This window comes from Callionymus lyra, chromosome 2 (assembly GCF_982586985.1).
Source record: "Callionymus lyra chromosome 2, fCalLyr1.hap1.1, whole genome shotgun sequence".
Classification (NCBI taxonomy): domain Eukaryota; kingdom Metazoa; phylum Chordata; class Actinopteri; order Syngnathiformes; family Callionymidae; genus Callionymus; species Callionymus lyra.
Genome location: NC_141819.1, coordinates 38,880,484 through 38,900,962, shown reverse-complemented (window position 1 = coordinate 38,900,962; position 20,479 = coordinate 38,880,484). Strand labels below are relative to the sequence as shown.

General features: G+C 36.4%; 2 protein-coding genes across 2 annotated transcripts in view; both read left to right on the top strand.

Annotated features, from left to right (window-relative positions):
- The first annotated feature begins 1,919 nt into the window (after positions 1 to 1,919).
- On the top strand, positions 1,920 to 6,140 carry LOC148086921 (peptide Y-like). The gene is made up of 4 exons (XM_087785080.1): positions 1,920 to 1,953; positions 2,051 to 2,238; positions 4,478 to 4,558; positions 5,931 to 6,140. The coding sequence occupies exons 2-4, from the start codon at positions 2,051 to 2,053 to the stop codon at positions 5,953 to 5,955; spliced, it is 294 nt and encodes a 97-aa protein (XP_087641206.1). The 5' UTR covers positions 1,920 to 1,953; the 3' UTR covers positions 5,956 to 6,140.
- A 1,494-nt stretch (positions 6,141 to 7,634) lies between these two features.
- mpp2b (MAGUK p55 scaffold protein 2b) overlaps positions 7,635 to 20,479 on the top strand; it is a 38,146-nt gene continuing 25,301 nt past the window's right edge. The window contains exons 1-2 of the mRNA XM_087785077.1: positions 7,635 to 7,818; positions 18,528 to 18,586. Coding sequence (XP_087641203.1) covers positions 18,556 to 18,586 — 31 coding nt within the window. The 5' untranslated portion in view covers positions 7,635 to 7,818; positions 18,528 to 18,555. The remainder of the gene's footprint in view (positions 7,819 to 18,527; positions 18,587 to 20,479) is intronic.

The following is a 20,479-nucleotide window of genomic DNA, read 5'->3' as shown; positions in this document are numbered from 1 at the left end:
CTGGGCAGTGTTTGAAAATATAATGAGCAATGAGCACTCAATTGGTGCACTCAAAAGGCCAGAAAATTGAGTGTGTTGGAAAATCTGTGGACACTTTCCACCCTCAACGTCCGCCATCTTAGTGCCGTAGATGACACTGAACAGAAGCTACGTCACTGACGACGCGTCATCGGAGCAGATACCGGCGTAAATGTCACGAGAAAACATTAATTTTTACAACAAAACAAAACAAAACAACAACAATAATAACACAACTTAATTACCTGTTTCAATTAGTGAAAAGATAGCGTTCCAATGGGCGGTTTCGATCAGCGTTAAAAAGTAGTAGAAGAAGAAGCTGTCGAGTCATTTCCAGTAAATGTGTAGTGGCAGTGTTTGATTTGAGACAGTAATATCTGTCGAAAATTTGCGCACTGGCCAAGTTCGTGCACTATCTTAATGTGTACTATAAACCAGTGACCTTGAAGATTGAGGTCACAGCCTTTGCTTTGAGACAGTACTACCCTGTCGAAATTCACGCGCTGCACAAGTAAGTGCACTGAGTTCACTAAGTGTAATTTGTAGTAGATGAAGTGCTGATGGTCAAGACGGTGTGAAAGTGAGGTCTTGATTTTTAAGGGAGGGGAAAATAGTTAAAAAACATGATCACATTTTGACATTCAATGATGGTAAAACTGTTTTTTATTTATAGCTCGTCTGAAAAGAGGAGAAGGAACACATCACTACAATATCTTTAAAAGACAAAACATCAGCACGTAGTTTGTATCTTAAAACTATATTTCAGTTGAATATGGTGAACAAAAGAATATGAGTTACTGTCAGTAAGGAATTTTTAGCGTCTGAACAGAAGTTGAGCCACAGATTCTGACCATGACTTTTTGCAATCTTCCACTCAAATCTCTCCCGATATCTCAGCCGTTTCATGCCTGCACTGAAGAGCTGCTGGGTGGGTCTGATGAAACGTCTGGTTGTGGTGCTTTGCTGAAGGTAATTCTGGCTCCATCGAGATGTGACTTCGAAATCAAAGAATTCATCAACTCATGGTGGAAAGAAAACAGAAGCCCGGTGAGGAAAGTGTGCAGACCTGATGCAAAAACAAGAAAAGGTTTATTTATTCCATGAGAATGTGAGATAAATGACAGCCCCTGGTGGGGATACATTATTGATGTGCCCTGGATAGAACGACAATAATGAGTCTACACAAGATTCTTCCTCCATCAAGACAACCATTAAATCTCTTAAGAACCTCAATCTCCACCTGACCTCGACCTCCCAGTTTTGGGTTAACGTTGAGCGGCAACTTATTAGAATAGTTTGATTATGTATATTTTTAATCATCCTTTCATGTACTTCTTATTAATGTTATTTTCCAATTGTGTAACTTTATGTGACTTGTCCAAAAGTTCACTCAAAATCAAAGTAGATTAATGTGCATTTTGATGTTATAACGTATAAAGAAGCAAGTGTTAAAGACAATTTGGTTAATATATATATTTGCTTGGCCCTTGACTTGGTCTTTAAAAGGATTGTGGCCCCTTGTGTGGTTAAGGCTAACAGCCCTACTCTTAACAATTATTGATTCAAATACACCAAATGTCCAAAAACAACAACAACAGATTGATGGATGACCTAAGTTTAGTGAGTAGTTATGTATAAACCCACCTGTCTTGTGAGTCCTCTGCCTTCTACCCCTGGTAGCTGGCTTCCCCACCTTAAGACGAATAGATTCTATATTATAAAAAAAAGTTGTTTTTAATCTCTGAGAGTGAAGTGAAACAAATGAACCTCCGTCATCTTCTGTCTGACACGCGCGCGCACAGATGGCGGAGGTGTGGTTTGCTTGGCCAGAGCATCAGGTATCATCTCCGTCTCTATATAAACCCAGGAGCAGCAGGAGGAGAGATCACACAGCACCAGCACGGTGACAGCATCCGCGAAAGTCTCTCCTCAAAAGTAGGACTTGTTTGGTTGACTAGTGCTGCGTAATTACGCACAGCTTTACGCGCAGAGTTGCTGATGTGATGTCGCTCTGCTTGCTTTTTTCCTACAGATGGCGAACCTTCTGTGGTCGTGGATGAAGTTCTCTGCGCTTCTCTTAGGTCTGCTAGTGGTGTTGACCACTTTTGCGGACGCGTACCCGCCGAAGCCGGAGCTCCCAGCCAGCAACGCGTCACAGGAGGACTGGGCGAAGTACCACGCAGCGATCCGCCACTACGTCAACCTCATCACCAGACAGAGGTGAGTCCTGCGAGTTCTCCGGACAACAGAGTGACTACTACTATTACTTACTACTATTTCGGATGATGAAAAAAATACTTTACAATGAAAATTCAATTATTTAAATAATAGTTAAACACAGCATATCAATACATTGCGACAATTAATAGGTTTATATTGAATTATTGACATTATCTAAGACCTCAAAATTGCAAAAAAGATACACACATATATATGAAATAAATATGGTATCATTCGTTCCAGATAATTCTACGTATTATAAAACTGTCTTAAGATAAAGGGTTCGAGGCTTTTATTTGCATGTGTACAATTAGAACTGTGCATTGAAATTCCAAGCTTTGCTGCGCACAGTGAATATTAATGCACAAATATATATATTAAAAATAACTACAACTTATAATAATAAACTGTATTAACTATATAACAAGGGAACAATATTGGCACACTATGGACAGTGAAGTTCAATTAATAATGTACACGTAAATGGATTCATAATTGTGTGTTTAATATTTATTTTTATTCGAAATAGATTTTAATAATCAAATCAATTTTTACCCATATATATTGACAATCTATACATTTAATCCGATTATAATAAAAAGATAATAATATAGAAACCAAAAGAAATATATTTTTAACTAAATCATCATTTGTTACATAATTCAATTTCTTAATTTGTATTTTTGTAAAAAAAACAAACTAGATTATGGAATAAGAATCAAGTCCTCTGAATCCAAGACTATAGTGCTCGGTCAAAAAAAGGTTGGAATATCCTTCTCCAGATGGGGGGGAGTTCAAAAATCTTTGTTGGTCTTGTTCAAAGTGAGGGGAAGATAGACAGGTTTATTGGTCCTCAGTCATGAGGTCTCTGGTCTTAGCTGAAAGTAAAATCTCTCGATTCAATGGTCTCATTGGAAAGACCGTCAGCCTGGAAACTGATGGTCTTTTCACAAAATCTTCTCTGGGGCGAGGAAAGTTTGGCCTCTTTGCTGTGTCTGCTTCCCCTGCGATCTGACCTCAGATTAAAGCTAGGAGGAGGATGTCAGCAAAACTATCTAAAATCAGAATATGAATATAAAAAACAATATTTTAGTTTTTATATATTAAACCGTATTTTTAAATGTTTCTGATATTATATAAGATGTAATGACTATCAAGTAATAAGAGACGTCAATTAATTTAAAAATAAATCACACTTTAATCAACTCAACTTTTGATTATACGTTTTATCTTGGATGCCAAAATAACTTTTCTTTAGAGTATATTAGACAAACATTAATGACAAGAAGGAGTGAAAACTGTACCTTTTTTTTGATTACACACACATGAACTCTAGCCTAGATCTGTGTATAAAATAGATTAAATTAATCAAATATATTTGAGTTTGTGATAATTGCTAAGAAGGACCAGTTCAATCTCTAGCTTTAAATAAATTGACAATTATTTAATATTTCATGCATCAAAGCTTACAAAATGAATAAATAAATCAAAAGAAACACATTTTTCTTTATCACTCAATTTAATGCATGATGATTTATATTTCTTATTCAAGTTTGTAGGTAGGTTTTTATTTCTACCATTTCTTAGATTTAGGAAACATTTTTATTTTTTCAATTTTCACAACAGAACACATGTGTCTAAAGAGTTTTTGTTCACCAAATTTGTGGTTTTATATTTACCGACTGACTTGACTAATACATTAACTTAAGTCATTTGCCCTGAACACAATTTTTTTGTTGTTATTTTTTGTCTTTGATGAGTTATTTTGAGAGGTTTAATTACAAGATTTATCAAAACATTTTTGAGAAAGAAAAAAAACAAGCATATTAAAAGCTCAAGAATGTTTTATATTTGCTGTTTGTCACATTATTTCGGCTCGATTGCATCATTTTGCTGTTGTAAAGATGAAACAACTGGGTCTGGTGCGACGGTCTCTGGCGTTAAACAACAACAGGCGTCTGCTGTTTCTTTGAAGCAACAATAATTGAGATCACGACTGTTGTTAGTAACACACAGTCAACAGCAGATCTTCAAATGAATCATAGTCACTGTTTTTTGTTTAAGAAAACTCAATGATTTCTGAGTTGGATCCTTGACTGAGATGTTGGAGAATTTTCTCACTGACAGTTGACGATCACATCTCGCTTTTTTCTTGTCCGTATCGAGTCAGAGTGAAGTGGAAATTAGGTTGGCAACCATCTCAGATCGACCACTAAAAGTGTTTTCCCATTATTTACAGGTATGGCAAAAGGTCGTCTCCTCAACAGGAAGTGGCCTGGCTGCTGTTTGGAGCGGATTCTAACCAAGAGTCTGAGCCACGGTGAGAGAAAAGCCTCAATGATCAAACACTTTCTTTTTTAAATTATAAGATCAATCTTATTATTATACCTACAAGAGTAAAGAGTCAAAACAGCTACTCATGGTGTCATCACCATGTCTGACGTTTATTTTACAGACAGTATTATTCGTCTATATTTGGTGTTGAGTGGATCCAATCCAGGAAGTCAATAAAAGCCCCATTACAGGGCCAGTGTTCTCTCCGTGTGGTTTGAAACATGATCGTTTGTTAATAAACGAGGAGCAGCAACATAATGAAATCATGGCTGACGGTGGATAATAGTTTGCATTCATCAAGGCTGATCACATTTCTTCAGTTATTAATCAGTCCAAATGAAAAACACAAGTTAATATGAAATTAAACATACACTTTCAGCTGCTCGAGGAGTTGCTAGTGCTATACAAATAAAAAGTATTTAGTTACTTCTAACCAAAGCTAAAAGGTTGCTGGTTCTACTTCATCAAGGTGTTTTTGGGCTCGCACAGCCGAAAAACATAGACGTATAATAATGACTGTTTTGTCAATAGCTTTCAGTAAATGATTGTTAAAATATTCTTATTACATTTGAAATGAATGGCTAAACTTAAGCTCAACTTTCACTTTTATTGCTGGTAAGATGTTATTAAAATGTTTCTGAACTTTTTTAGATCGTGATTCCTGTCATATGATACTTTAATTCATATTTAAAATAAATCATTACACTTAAATCAATTTAACTTTTATAATTTTAATATCAGATGCTAAAACAATGACACTGGATCATGTATTAGACCAGAGTGTTCAACAATCCAAATAAAATCCCTTTTATCGCCTCTTATAACAAGAAGTTAAATGATACTCATCTGTAAATTTGATATTAAATTGCAATAGAAATTGCAGATAAGCACTAAACTAAACTTCAACTTTTATTGTTATTGATTTGTTAGTCTGTATAAATAAAGATATACAATTTGCATAAAAAATAATAAAAATAAACCAACAATATTTGAAGATTATAATAAAATAATCAAGCAAATAACATCATAATAAATAATATAATATTACGAAATTGCTGCACCAACATACAAAAAGTAATGATGAATAAATAAACAACAATTATACATATAAGTGTCTATAGTGTTTGTGTACTATTCTTTAGTTATTAGATTGTAAGTGAGGCTGTCATCCTCCTCAGCTGCAAAATTACTCAATCAAATAATGTCTGATACGAAGTGAAACATTTCCTCGACCTCCTATTCGCCTTCCTGAAGCTCGCTGAAAAAGATTTATTCAAGCAAGATGTAAAAGTTGCAACAAGTGCTTGGAAGTGTGAATTCACTGGATGAATCCCCTTTTCTTCTGTTCTTGCCTCCAGCGTGGACTACAATGATCAGTGGTAACTGACTGTTCTTCGTCTCCCTCTCACGCTAAAATCAACCAAGAATCAAAGACAGACATTTCTTCTGGACAAACCCTGCTTCTCAACTTCGTGACCGTCTTCAGTAAATGTTGTGTAATGAGCATGCATCTGTTAGTCTTTCTCTCCTGGATTATAACTTTGTTTTGTGGGCAAAACGTGTAAATAATTTGTATCAAATTCAACCACTTTACAATAAAAGTTGTGGAATTATAGTTTCTCAAGTGTTTGTGTCGGCAATCATGTTTTAAAATGACTCCAGACAAGTAGAATAAAAACAATACGATCTCATATTTCTTCTCACTCATGCAGAGTGCTCAAATGTATTGCCGGAATATACTAATTTGTGTTCCTCATCTCCAACCACACTCACCACACCATCATAGATAACTCTCAGTGGTGGTCTGGAGTCTTGAGTAACGTCAGCAGGCATCATGGTGAGCCACAAGTCCAACCTCCACCAGGATGCAGCAGACGACATGGAGACATTACAAACATCTGTCTGTCCAAAAACACTGTCTTAGTCAAGTCAAGGAAAGAGAATACACAGGCGCAGATAACAATGCACAAAAAAACCCCATATAAATACAAACACAGGCATGCACACACACTTAGGCACAACTACCATACACAAAAACACATGTAAACACAGGCACAGCCACACTACCGTACACATGCATATGCAAACACACAAACATGGACACATACACATACACAAATATAAATACAAATGCACTCACAGTCGCCCACATACTCTGGCCCATACAGACAAAAGATGTGAACACACACACACACAGACACACACACAGAAATAAATAAGCATACACAAGCACACTTACAAACACACACACTAAATGTGTTAAACCCAGGAGAACAAGGGGCGAAAAGACCAAAGAGCCACTATTGTACACACAAGTGAACACGACAATCCAGACACTGAAAGTGATTTTGAAGCTTCAATCAGACGAGCATGTTTTATTATTGCTCTTACTATTATCCTATTATTTTTATTGTTTTGTTATTCTTAATATAATTATTGTATTAATTATTATTATTATTAGTTTTTATTGTTTTGTTATTCTTATTATTATTACTTTACATGTGTACTCTGTCTTAATATAATGTTTTTGTATTTTTATCTTAGTTTTGTAAACCTTTGTATCAACCTAAACTTCCTTAATTGGGGAATGAAAGGATATTATAGATTTCTGGTGCAGCCATCTTTGTAATGTAATGTAATGCACATTGTCCTTTTAAAATAAACTGAACTGAACTCAACTGATGTTAATTTTTCTAATAATTGTCAACTTGGCATGATTAGAAATATAAATACAATAAAAATCATTATAGTGAGTTCAAAAGAGAATCCGGTTATTTAAAAATGATTTTTCCCTCCATTTTACAAAAAGGAATACTGTCAACGTGTAGAATAATGAAGTTAGATTTTTATTATTTTGTAAGGAAGCATATATAGATTACTAATAAAAAGCTTGGCAAATGTGTATTTGTATTTTCGTTCGAAAAGATGGATTAAATTGACTGTAGTTTCTAATATCGCCGCCGGGCGCCGCTGTTGTCCTGGAGGCGCTCACACATGACCGTGCGTCTCCTGAGAAGAACAGTCTCACTTCGACTCCTGCTGTCGTAGCAACGGACGGACGCCATCACCGACGCTCCTCATCCGTGGACCGGGACTCGAGCAGAAGCGGATTCAAACCCCTATGGAGCCGCGCGCGCGAGAGGGCACACAGGTCGCTGAGAGTCACTGCAGAGATTAGAGCTGGTCTAGCGTCGCGGGAGCTGAACCCCGGGGACGGTTCTTCGACGGGGGAGGAGACGAGGACAGGTGAGTCGGACCTTCTTCTCAGAGGAGACCGCTGAGGTCAAGCGGGAGATGACGGCGATACACCCGACGTCGCTGCAGCAGCCGCGGGTGCACGTTCAGCGCTGATGTCCAGTGAACCGCTCGTGAAATATAAGACCATAGGTTGTCATGTTGTTCGTGACAGTCTTTAAAATAACACGATGTCAACATCTGCTCTAAGAGAGAACAGTTAGTTAAAGCTAATAGTGAGCTACACTAGTAGCTATTAGCGTCTTTATTAGCTTGATTAGCATAGTTATTGTTACTGTAGCACACTTTAATAGTTTAACTTTGATATGATATATTCTCATGAAACACAAAATGAGTGACTAATAATTCAAGTTATATTGAACTCAATGTATTTAACTTTGTTATAATTGTTGACCCATCTTTTATTTTTAACATTAAGCAAATATATCTGACATTTCATTTTACAGTTTGAAGCCTTCACGTTAAACTATAGTAAAACATTCCTTTTTTTTCGGGTCAAAACTGAAGGTCATTGAACTGTAGACTAGGGGTGTAGTCAAATATTTTGATACACTTAAATATAGAGAAATTTAGGTGTATCAATATTGTAACAGAACTGTATCCTTTTATTTATTAATGATTAAATTGCCAATATTCACAATGTTTAGTCATTTGTGTGTTGCCCTGAACAAATATGAAGGATGAACATCTTGTTGGCAGCAGTCCTTCAGCGTCAAAGGAATCATCTTATCCCGTGAGGTCTCAGTGATCACTGACCCTGGTCTGAGAAAAGTCGCTTTACAAATAATTATTTATTTACTTACTTTAACTTTACTTACAGCTGCTTTTAAAGCTCACAATCTGGCATAATTTGGAGAAGATTCTAGTCCCGCCAAAGGATGTAATGGTCCTGCTGAAGATTTAGGTCGGTGGTGAAAATGTTCTGTTGTCTGTTTTAACCCAACCTTGTCGACCAAAAAATGTCACACATTTGTAACTCTGTGGACCCAGGGGTGCCTATTGCTTAAGAGATGGAACTTTTGGAAGGTAACAGGTTTTTTAGATTCCTCTAGATTCTTTTACTACCAATGTGTACTTATTTGAAGAGCAACTGATGTGTTGATTTAAGTGTCTTAAATAGATGTGAGTGAGTCAGGAGAGCTGGGTTTTCACATTAGTTTCTTCCCGAGATGGTGAAACATGATATTTTTGGCCATTATCCGATGATTTTATGACAGATTTGCTTCAGTTTGCTGGTTTAATCATTAATCCACGGGGCCATCTCTTAGATTACATTACATTAGATGTATTAGTCCAAAAAGGATATTCTTTTTCACTTGACACTGCATACATCACACACGAAACATAACAAAACTCAAGAATATAATATAATGTATGATTTATATTAGTGTGGTGCAACTGATATTAAAACGGCTAATGCAACAGATTATATATCATATTTTTCTCAAATTCTGTACCAGGGCAAGAATTCAGAAAGCTCTTCTAAGAAGTCGCCGTCAGGCTTCAGTGGTTTGTAAATGGCCAAGACCAGAGTTGGCACTTTCAAGTTAATTATAAATCTGTGGTAGGACTTGAAGCCATATTGAGGCATGAGAGTACATTTAAAGCAGTTCATACAAAAGGCTGAAACTCAAAAGTACATCAGAAGGTTTTTTTTTCACTGAGTAGGGATTAACCAAGTTTCTGTTTTAGTACGGTAATCAAATCTGTCAGCGGTCATGACATAAGAAGGATTTGTTATTTAGTAAATGAGATTTAAAAGTCAAAATTCATGGAGTTGCAGCTTTAAATCCTCAAGCCACTGAAATGACTTTATAGTTAAGACCTTTCCAGTGTCAATCTTATAAATGGCTGTAATATGTTTGTACACCATCCTGTGTTCAATCTTGTTCCCAAAAGGAACTGCACTTTAGTTCATGTCCTGAAGGACTGACCTTTCTAAACTGTCCTCTTATTGCTGTGATACTAGGGAGAGAGAAAAAAATATTTTTTATCAAAGATTACGATTCTTTGTAGTACCTTATCATCTAGTAAACTCCCTTTAGTTTGGCTCCCTTTTAATTCTTCAAAATCAAGGTAATTCTGTAATCTTTCTTGCTTTGGTTTGTTAAACTCCTTTTTAAAAATAATTACAAGCCACTTTATTCTCCCGCAGCCTTCTTTTGTGTTTATTCATCGTGTGTTTGTGGCCCCCGCGTTTAATGGGATAGTTCACCCAAAATTTCTCTCACTGACATTCACCCGAAGAAAAGTGAATCCCGGTCGCTACATGAGACATGTATTATTCTCTGTAACTCCAAAACAGATGAAAAAACTCTTAGTGGACATGAGGGTGAGTGTAGAAAAATGTAGCTACTGTTCAAGCCACTCCCTACTGTTGAATAACATACCCTCACCTTCGTAAACCAGAGAATAGAATTTTGTCATGCTCAGGGGCAGTTAAAATGCCCCCCAAACAAGCTGCCTTGATGTTGTTCATTTAAGAGTGTCTCCTGTCCAGTGTCCGTAAAAGAATACTGGCGCTCCACCGGGGGATTAGGTTGTATTCACCTACAGTACCTGGCTTAGGTCCCTCTCCCTTAACTTGGAGTCCCCATCCCCTAACTTTATAGTTAATTTTATCTGGCCGGTTAGCTCTAGGAAGATCCTAGGGGTTCACATCTGTTACCATGGTCTGAGACTGGAGGCCTGGAAACAGAAGACTTATCCCTCTACCTTTCCCCAGATTTTTGGAGACTATCTCTGAGGTCCACACACAGAATAGTCGCGTGACAATCAGAATTTTAAGCTTAATGGCAAAAACTGTAAGTACTTTGATGTCTTGCTTTTCTATTCAAAATACAATTTTAAAACTGCCCAAACCCCATTTTCCATGTCATCAATGGTATATTGCATCTTGAATTTAAATGAAAAAATAAGATTTTTTGGGGAGATCAACAGGGCTGTTACAAAGAGTGTAGAAAAATCATAAAACCACCTAAAGATGATCTACTATGAATCATTTTATTTATTTCTTTTATTTACTTTTCCAAGATGATTATTTGAGTATATACACATTTAGTTTTCTCCATTTGTGTAACTAGTTTGAAGTGTGACTTTAAGTGTAGACCCAATTCTATGATGCTGGTCATGAAATCTTTATAACATCGTAACTCTTTCATGATGGTCATTTTTGGGCCAACATACATTAGCCATAAAAATATTGCCGTCCTCTGCTTGTGAGACTAAGTTGTCTTCTTTCTGGTCATAGTCATCAATCCATATTCAGGTTGGATTGGAGAGATTTTACATTTTCTCCGGCCCAATTAGGAGTTCATTACTTTTGTATAAAAACTTTGTTCTGCAACAATGTAGCTCTGTTGGTTCACTTCCTCTCTGTTCAGGGCAATGTTTTATTCTGACAGAATGTCAGAAATATGACAAAATGCTCTCCAAGGCTTCACCTGTCATAGCTCTTTGTGACAGTAGCAGACGAAGTAGACTTCTTAAAGCCGGCAGAGAACTGCGAGATGTGCAGCCCGTCATCCCCCTGATACTGCACGTCACTAGTTTTCATTTACAGTCAGTCGAGTTGAGTTAATCCTCTCCTCTAGATGTCCCTGGGCTTTGTGTGATGAAGCTTTTCTATCCGTGTCTAAGAACAGTGAGTGTCAAACTCAGTCACACAAGGGGCCCTTAAAGGTGAACAAAATGCTTATTTACCAAATGTCTGAATCTGACTGTGATTTCATCTTTTCATTCTCTGATGCTCAATGTAGCTTTTCTGTCATCAAATGTCTTAATTTTTACGCTGCTTTTTCTTTTATTTGAAGTCACTGTCTAATCCATTATCTCTGTTCTTAATCTTAAATCAATTTGAAGATGAAACTACTTGGATTTTTAGCCAACCATGCAGCATAAAATGGGTGTAATCCGGCCAGCATCATGATTCTATATGAATGAGCTGCAATTTTCTGATAAAAGAAACTGCTGCCGTCCACTATATTGGTCTTCATGTCAACAAACATGACACATTTAAAGGTGAAGAGATCAAATTAAAAACAAATTCCTGGAGTTGTTTTTTTAGTTTTTAAACCATGATTTTACCAGTTTAGCAATTTTTGGAATATATTTCCTTTGAGCTTATAATGACACCCCTGATGTAGCAACACTAGAAAGTATGTATGTGTTGCTGTCACGTATGAAACATAAAAAGCCTTTTTGTATGTTCTTCAACTATCACAGTCTATTTCCTGTAACAGTTAAAAGAGCAAACACGATAGAAATCTCGACCTCTGAAGCAAAATCGTACATACTTTTAATCTGCATATTTTTATTCCACACAAACCTTCTCACTCGTCTGAATTTGGACCTGGTACTCAGAGCTTAGTGGCTTATGTAAAACTAATGGCAGTCACACTGGCTGGTTTAAGGAGATCCATTTAAGGCTTCCAAAAGGATTAACTTAAGAGCTGCAATATACTTGACACTGGAGTTGAAACTTTAGCATACATTATGAGATCTCAAATCATTTAGTCTGGTATGTTTCTCTTGTTGAAAACCGAACCAACATTTAAAATGTGAACCTGTTTGTTTGAGTCCAAATATTTGAAGACAATGTCACACAAGCTTTGCATGTTAATGAAACATGGCTGGCAGGCAGAAGACATTAGAAGCCATTACTGTTTTAATGTCATCAGGCCGAACATTAGTTTCACAATTCCAGAAATGACAAGCCAGTATATTTCCTCGCTTCCTGCTTCTGTGCCTTGAAGCAATTATCTCTGATTCATTAAGATATTTGCTGAATCTACCATTTGGCAAAGGCATTCTGGTGCCACAAATCCAGTCAGGCGTAGACAGAATAGTCCTTCACTCATTCATAGATCAGAAGTGTGGCCCTCTCACTGTTAACAACCATTGTTTAAGGAAGTTATTTTCCCTTTAGTCCTAAATAAATAAAGTGTGTTGTACATTTATCCAATAACTCCAATTTATTTTTCCTTTATTAAAATAAACATCCTTATTAGGAATGCGTATTGGCAAGAATCTTGCAATATGATACGTATCGCGATACAGGGGCAACGATACAATAAATTGTGATACTGTCGTAACAAGAATATATTTGTAGTATTGTCCAAGTATTTGACTCGGGTGTTGCAGTATTTACAGACCACATGGCACTTGACAAAATTGTAACTACTTTCATTTGTTTTGAATCCAAAATATGTCCAAACATCAGCTTTAAAAGCTGCCTGAGTTGACTGTATCCTCTCGTCCTCAGTCATCATCGGACGATTTGATTGCAGGTTTGAAGGCAATTTCATTTAGCTGCGGAGGACCTAATGACTGCTGCCATCTAGCGGCCGGAATTCAATTGAAACACAAAAATGAACAAACGCTGTGAATATTTGATTGTTAATTGTTATTTAAAATGTAATTTGTTTATTTTTAACACTCTCTATTGATCTATAAACCATAAAATAATGGTAGTTAAAAAAAATATAATATAGATATAATATAAAATATAGATGCAGTGCCGTCGAAAATCGATACAGTATTGTGAAAAAAATATTGCGATATATATCACCTATTGATGTTTTCTAAAACCCCTACTCTTGTATATTTATACATAATCTTAAGACAAACAACCTTTCAGTCAATATCCTCCCTGGACAGATGTATTGCACGCATACGTGCACTTTACTTTCTCGTGTCTGGAGTCTTCAAATGGAGGCCACAGCGTCTCAGGAGAAGTCTGAGTGATGTTGAAACACTGACCTTCCCTTCGCCCGCTCCATCATGGCTTAACAAAACATGACTAACAGAAGCTGTTGTGAGTCCATGCTGCACCGTGAAGGTATATCTCCCCCCGAGCGACTCTTCTTGCCGGAAGCCTTTAGCCTCTCAGTGGTATGTACATGACATTTAATTAAAACCACACTCATTACTGTGGGTGTGAGCTGAGGGAGAAGGAAGGCCCACGTCACCAAATTGATTTTACTAGACGAGAGCTGTCAAGGAACTGCAGATATTGTTTCAGGAAGGATGAATAATACATAGTTATTTATATATTTGTCGTCCCTGTTTTATGTTATACAGCTGTACACAGGGACGAATTACGGTACAAAAACAAAGTTAAAGTTATGTTATTTACAAAACCGTCATAACGCATATTATATTTCATTATCCAAGATCTGATTCATTACCTCATCGGTATCATCCTTCATTCAGTCAGTAGAAGTCTGGAACTGCTGTAAACAGGGTCATGGCAACGTTTGCGACGTTTAGCGAGGGCTCATGGGAAATGTGGTCTGCCGTCGGGTTAAACACTACCACTTTAGTCCACTGGTGTCGATTGACTTAAAATCGCCTAGAATCGCTTTAGTACATAAATCCTGCATATACTAGACATCTTTTTGTGTAACAATGCTTTCTGAAACGTTTAATTGAATCTTATTTCTAAAACCAGGAAGTTGCACCTTCAAAATATGCGTACAAGTTTGAGTCTATTAGGAGCTGATGATAATTGAATTCAAAATCAGAAGTACTTTAATTTTTAATCTGAGTTTAGCGATTCCATTATAGTAAGCCATAGTGGTTTAAGGTTTTAGCTACATTTTTTTTTTATTTATGTGTCTTCCCTTGTTGCCATGGCAATGCACCATGGAAGAGGCGAGCTGCTCACGGTTGTCTTGGATACGACAGTTTTCCCTTGTAAAGTAATAAGAGGAGCTGAACCTGTGGGAGCGTGGAGTTATTTTTAGGCCAGGCTGCATGTGTGGATTAAGACCTGTTTGGCCACAGCGTGTGTGTGTGTTTGCATGTGCGCATGTTTACAGGCTTTAAAGCAGCAACCTCACAGTAGCAACAGCTCAGGGCTACTGACTCACCTGGGCCTCCTTCTTGTACCAGCGTCATCCTGCTACTCTGGAATTGTGATAATAATAATAATAAAAAAAAAACCTTGCAAAAAATGTGAATCTTGGATTTAGGAATACATTTTATGATGTTAAACATACTGGAGCCTCTCATACAAGGTTCACAGTCACTGAGTGAAGCAGCGCTGCTGGTCAATGAGGAACTTGTCTTGTAAATAATGTATTGAACAATATGCAAACCTATATTTACAAATGAAAAGGGAGAGCTCTCTTACTTCCACTTGAATTGCTTTTCAAGAGCAAGCCACATCTGCATTTCAAGATTTAAAAAAAAAAATAAATGCTGTTTTTTCTGGGGGATTTATTTGGCTTTGGAAAATCATGACCCAAGAATAACTGTCTGAAAAAAGATTCATAGATTTGATATATGCATTAAAAGATGGATAGATAGATGACAGGATGGATGGATGGATGGATATTACTTTATTAGTCCCTTGGGACTGTTCTTAGGAAAATTGTCAATTATAAAAGGAAAAGCTGATAGTAGTTTTAAAGGGCAGCTAATGTGAAAACCCAATTCTCCTGTCTTACTCACAGGTTTCACATGTTGAGGTCTTCCTCTAAAAATGCACTTATACTCTCATCATGATGATGTTTTGAAGTAATTACTTTATCAAGTTCTCCCTCATCTGCAATCTCGGCGACTGAGAGGTTGAACATAAGACTGAGAGCAAACATAATAATGGTCGTCACTCCTCATCCAGTTAGCTGTAACCAGAGCTTTGTTTATAAAACGAGTCCCTTGGAGTTGGAGACTTCCGGGATTGACCAACCACCGCAAATTGGGTGTGGTAATGGTAAACAATTATATAATTATTAATGTAATTATATAAAATACCAAAATATTCTGCTTGAAAATATAGATTTTGATTTCCATCTGCGTATAGAGAAACCTTAAATTTAGTGACATGGTGTGTTCTACTTGACTAAAATAAAAAATGTATTCCATTTTTCATTCCATTCTCCGCAGCTAAATTAACATTTAACTCCCACAAGATCCCTGCGATGACTGAGGACGAGAGGATACAGTCAACTCCAGCTGCTTTTATAGCTGATGTTTGGACATATTTTGATTTCAAAACAAATGAAAGCAGTTACGACTTCGTCAATAGTCATGTGGTCTGTAAATACTGCACTAGCCAAGTACTCGTACAATACTTTTAATATATATTCTTCTTACTACAGTGTTGCAATATAGTACATTGCCCCCATATTGTGATACTTATCATTTGGCCAGATTATTGCCAATAGACACAGCTAGTTACCAAAGAGATTCATGCATGTGCTTAAGAAGGACTTGTGGACGGCTGTGAAAAGGGAGGATGTTTGAAGGGGTGGGGGGGGTCTTGCTGTGACAACCCATGATTAGGAAAGCTATACAAAAAGAAGAAAAAGTAGGAAAGATTGAACATGTGATGTCATGGGCTGCTGTTATATTCAGCTCCCTCCTCCATGCTGGGAGGAGAAATAGTTCTGTGTACGGGTTAATTTACTCAGCAAGATGACACTGAATGGCCTGAGCCAGTAGAAACACAGCTGCAGACTCTTTGTAAGCACAAATGAGCATCAAATTGCCCACATTTAATATAACCCCTGACTCAACATGTCTTTATTACTTCATCTATAAGATTGATGAGAGATTAAAATAAGTACACACAGTTGATCTGCTGCTATAGTTCACTAATTTAAGTCCAGAAATGACAGAACAAGAAGGTAGAATAGACAGAGTGGAAAGGCAGAGACAATTGCAACCAGCATGACTTCCTCCTCCGCAATCTCTCCAGTGTGAGCCAGGAACTGCCAAGCTGCGTACAAATCGGCTTTTGGCTTCTTAGCTGCCGTGTGGTCCCTGCATACTTTTAACAAGCTCTGTCGTTTCGCAGTGTAAACGCAGTATGCAAGGGATAAGCTCGGGGGGCTGGTATGTAGTATTAAAGACCTGATCCACACAGATCCAGGTTTTGCCAAAAGCTCTTGTGGATGGATGAATGTGCCTCTTCCTTCCGTGCTGGTTCCTAAACTCCACCTGTTAACTCGACTGCAGGTGGATGATGAGGGACTAGGACTTTGATTGAGTTATGAATCGAAAAAGCCTGTTTAGACTTGGACTTGGACTTTGACATCCTTTATTATTATTCACAGTATAACAGAACGAAATTGCATTTGCATTTGGCTTAGAAAAAGTTGTAAAGAGCAGAGATATTAAAAGTACATGTGGCTAAGTGCATATATACATATGTACAACTAATAAATAAAGTGACGTAGAAACGGTTTCAAAAATAATGACGTGTGTGTATATATATATATATATATGCATTTTATTCTTCTCACGCTCATCCCATCATAGTGATATTTAGTAATCTACATAAATTAAGATCTATAGTGAAGCCTTTGCTTGTAAAGAGAGATATTGCACTATATGGAGTAAAGAAGTGTAATATTGTTAATAATAATATATTGATATCCTTACACTTACACTCATCTGTCTTGATCCACCTTAATGTAGTTATTAGGATTTTTAAAAGTATCTCAACTCAAAAAATGTTTCAATACTAAAGTGTTATACCTGAAAACGATGCTCTTTTTCTAAAGCATCAAAACTTTTCAAATTTGCAGTTTCTTCTGGTACTTTGAACTGTTTTTATTACAAATATTTAACGTCTGGTTCTGTTCATTCTTAAATGTTGTAACACAACCCTAGTGGGTATTAAATTATTTGTATATACTTTTAAACATCATTGCAAAAATATGAACTAAATCATAAAGGAAAAAAAAGTTTAGTTTCACAGCAGTATTTGAAACGCACAATAAAAGTCTAGAAACTGAACTGGGGAAATTAAATTCATTATAGTTGTCAAAGATTAAAAATCAGATTTTATGCATTTACTATTCCTGTTTTTTATTAGCTGATAGTTACCCAAAAAGATGACCATATTTATCAGATAAATAAATACTGTAAGTGGTCCTTATGTTAACTTACATGACATTTTATTTATTGAGTATTTTATCTTCATTGTTTTGCATTTTTATTCGTCTATTTGTCTGTATAGATTTCATTCATTTAACTATATGAAGAATTACGCATGTATATTTCTTAATATGGCCGGTCATTTTTTAGTAGTAATGCCTTTACTGACCCACTGTAAATGTTGCTCTAGCTAATGTTCAGGACAGGTAAGCTTTCTGTTGGGGTAAAAAAAAGTTGCTATTGTGTGAAGGGGTGTATCTAAACAACAAAATACTTCTTAATACCTCTTGTTGTCAATCTGACATTCAGGTGTCTACCGCTTCCCTTTAATTTGTTTTACTCCTCGCACTCACAGCATTGATTTTCCTCTGATGTTCATGATCCAGACACAAGCTTTAAGTGTCCTGATTTCTATGTCGGTGATGTTTAACAAGTGACCACTTCACCTGAGAAGCCTCTTTTGTCTCCTGGTGTTCTTCACAAGTGCTATAAATGTGTGAGCGGTGTGGGAGGAGAATGCTTTTGTTAAAGGTTTGAAATATATAAATATAATATCAATATATTTCAGTGAAGATGATTCTTTTAGATCTTTAATCAGGGTAGTTCATTGTGGGAGTTTAAACCATGCTTCTAGAGGACGAGTACTTATTTTCAATCTAGTCTCTTGAAATATTCTCCTCGCACATTTTAAGAACTCAACGATAGAATTTTACAAAATGTTTGAATTATACTTCACACATGTGAAGACTTCATCAATATTTGGTTTTCCAGAGCTTTGTTTATTAATTGCTTTTTCTTCTCTTTTTTTGCAGTTCAGAACAAATAAGAAACCGCCTGAAAATGCCTGTAGCAACCTCCAGCTCTGATGCGGGTAAGTGCTGTGAAATTTGACTAGAATATGCCCAGAGACATTTATCGTATTCCAGACTTGTACAACATAATTAGCGAGCTAATGATGTGCGTAATCTCTCTTTATGGATCAGCATCTGTGGCCTTCTCTTTCAAACTGCAGTCCCTATCAAAAGAAAATGCAAAGATATGCATTACGACCATCCATCCAAATTTCCTGTTTCATCACAGTTATTAGAGCATAGAAACTTGATATCAGCTCTTCTACTCTGAGCCTCTCCTGGATTATGGAGTTCTTCCTGGAAACTGACTTTTCTCAAAGGGTATAACAGGAAGGGGCTAGCACAACAAGCTAGTGCCTCTACATTATCCTACTGAGCGTCAATCACTGATACATTGAAATATAAAATAATACAGGGCAGGGATTAAACATAGATGTTATTAGAGTAATAAACCAGAAAATTACTTGAATCTCTTTATTACAGCCAACCTGTGTGCCTAGTGCTGCCATTGCCGAACGCTTTACGCATTGAGTGACTCATACCAGATCTGTCTAGAGCTTGATAAGTACTTTGACTTTTGCATTTACAGCTGTATTGAAACTCCATGGTCTCTGATGTGTGGGATGTGTAGGTATGTGAAGCTTGGATTGTACCAGCTCTCATCTGGTTAGAAACTGAACAAATGGGTTGCTTTCCAAAATGTCTCCCCATTGAAAAGGAGCGCTAAGAGTATTAGGCTTATTTGCTGTTTAAATCACTGCTTTGGTATTTCAAGGACCACTGCAGTATAGATAGTATAATATATAATAGATCGCCTAGCGGCCTGATCACGAGTTCAGCCCTGGTATTGTACTAGTTGTTGTTGCAAAGACGTCCACTTTCCCAGTGTTAAAATATTCAAAGCCTTAAGCGGCTACAGGCTCAGTTTGAGACTTTTCCTGAGATGTAGCCTTGCACCTTACATTTTATAGTTTTACAGTAAAAGAACAGGCGGAAAGCTAAAGCTAATATTATATTTATTTAGGGAATCTAACCATTCAACCCTAAAGAAACAAACAATTTTTGGGGTGGCTTAACTGGTGATATATCATATGAGATTGTCTTCTATTTTTAATATTTTTAATTTAACTGATTTTAAGCTACACCCCAGAATTGTTTTGTTATTTAATCTATATTTACTGTATGAAGAACACTTGGGTCAGCTTGGTTACCTTCTCACCGATGTTTCAGGGGTCCTAAGGGGTCCAGTTATTCCTTTTTTTGTTACAATATATAAATAAATAAATTATAATAAATTAATAAAAATAAAACAAATTATATGACAGCTCACAATACACAACATACTTTGATTTTCTTTCTATTTTACTTCATTACAAAGAAAACAAAACAAAAATAACAATTAAATAAAAATACAACAGTAAAACAATTAAATAAAGAAAACAAAAAAACTGTCCACAACCTCCCCTGTATTCTGATCTTCATTAACTATATAAAAAACATCTTAACCATGCCATAAAATGGTTGATAGTACCTCTAACTGATCCCTCTCAGTCTGGCAACGCTTGCAAAAATCCTGAAAATGCATTATGAAGGATTTTCAAATTTCTGTAAATGTTTGCTTTGATTTCCCCTCTCATTGTGTATTTATTTTTAGAAGTTTTATGAAGAATACAACATCTATCAGTCACATTAAAGTTGTTGTAGGAAGCAGAAGGGTGCATCAACAAGCAATTAAAGAAGTAAATGTAATGACTGTTTTCTTGGCAGAAGTTTGATTCATGTTCTCAGACGGGGTTCCAAAAATGGATATAAATCGGCACAGATTAATCTTAATTTCTAAAACTGTGGATTTCGTTTCAAAGTATTTAAACCAGAACATGTGTAATTGTAAGACACAGAAACGCCAATTAAAA

What these genes read in the sequence shown, in the direction of transcription:
- LOC148086921 (XM_087785080.1), top strand. Translation starts at nt 2,051, where the DNA reads ATGGCGAACCTTCTGTGGTCGTGGATGAAGTTCTCTGCGCTTCTCTTA. An exon ending in AACCTCATCACCAGACAGAG is followed by an intron (nt 2,239 to 4,477) that starts GTGAGTCCTGCG and finishes CATTATTTACAG; the next exon opens with GTATGGCAAAAGGTCGTCTC. An exon ending in AACCAAGAGTCTGAGCCACG is followed by an intron (nt 4,559 to 5,930) that starts GTGAGAGAAAAG and finishes TCTTGCCTCCAG; the next exon opens with CGTGGACTACAATGATCAGT.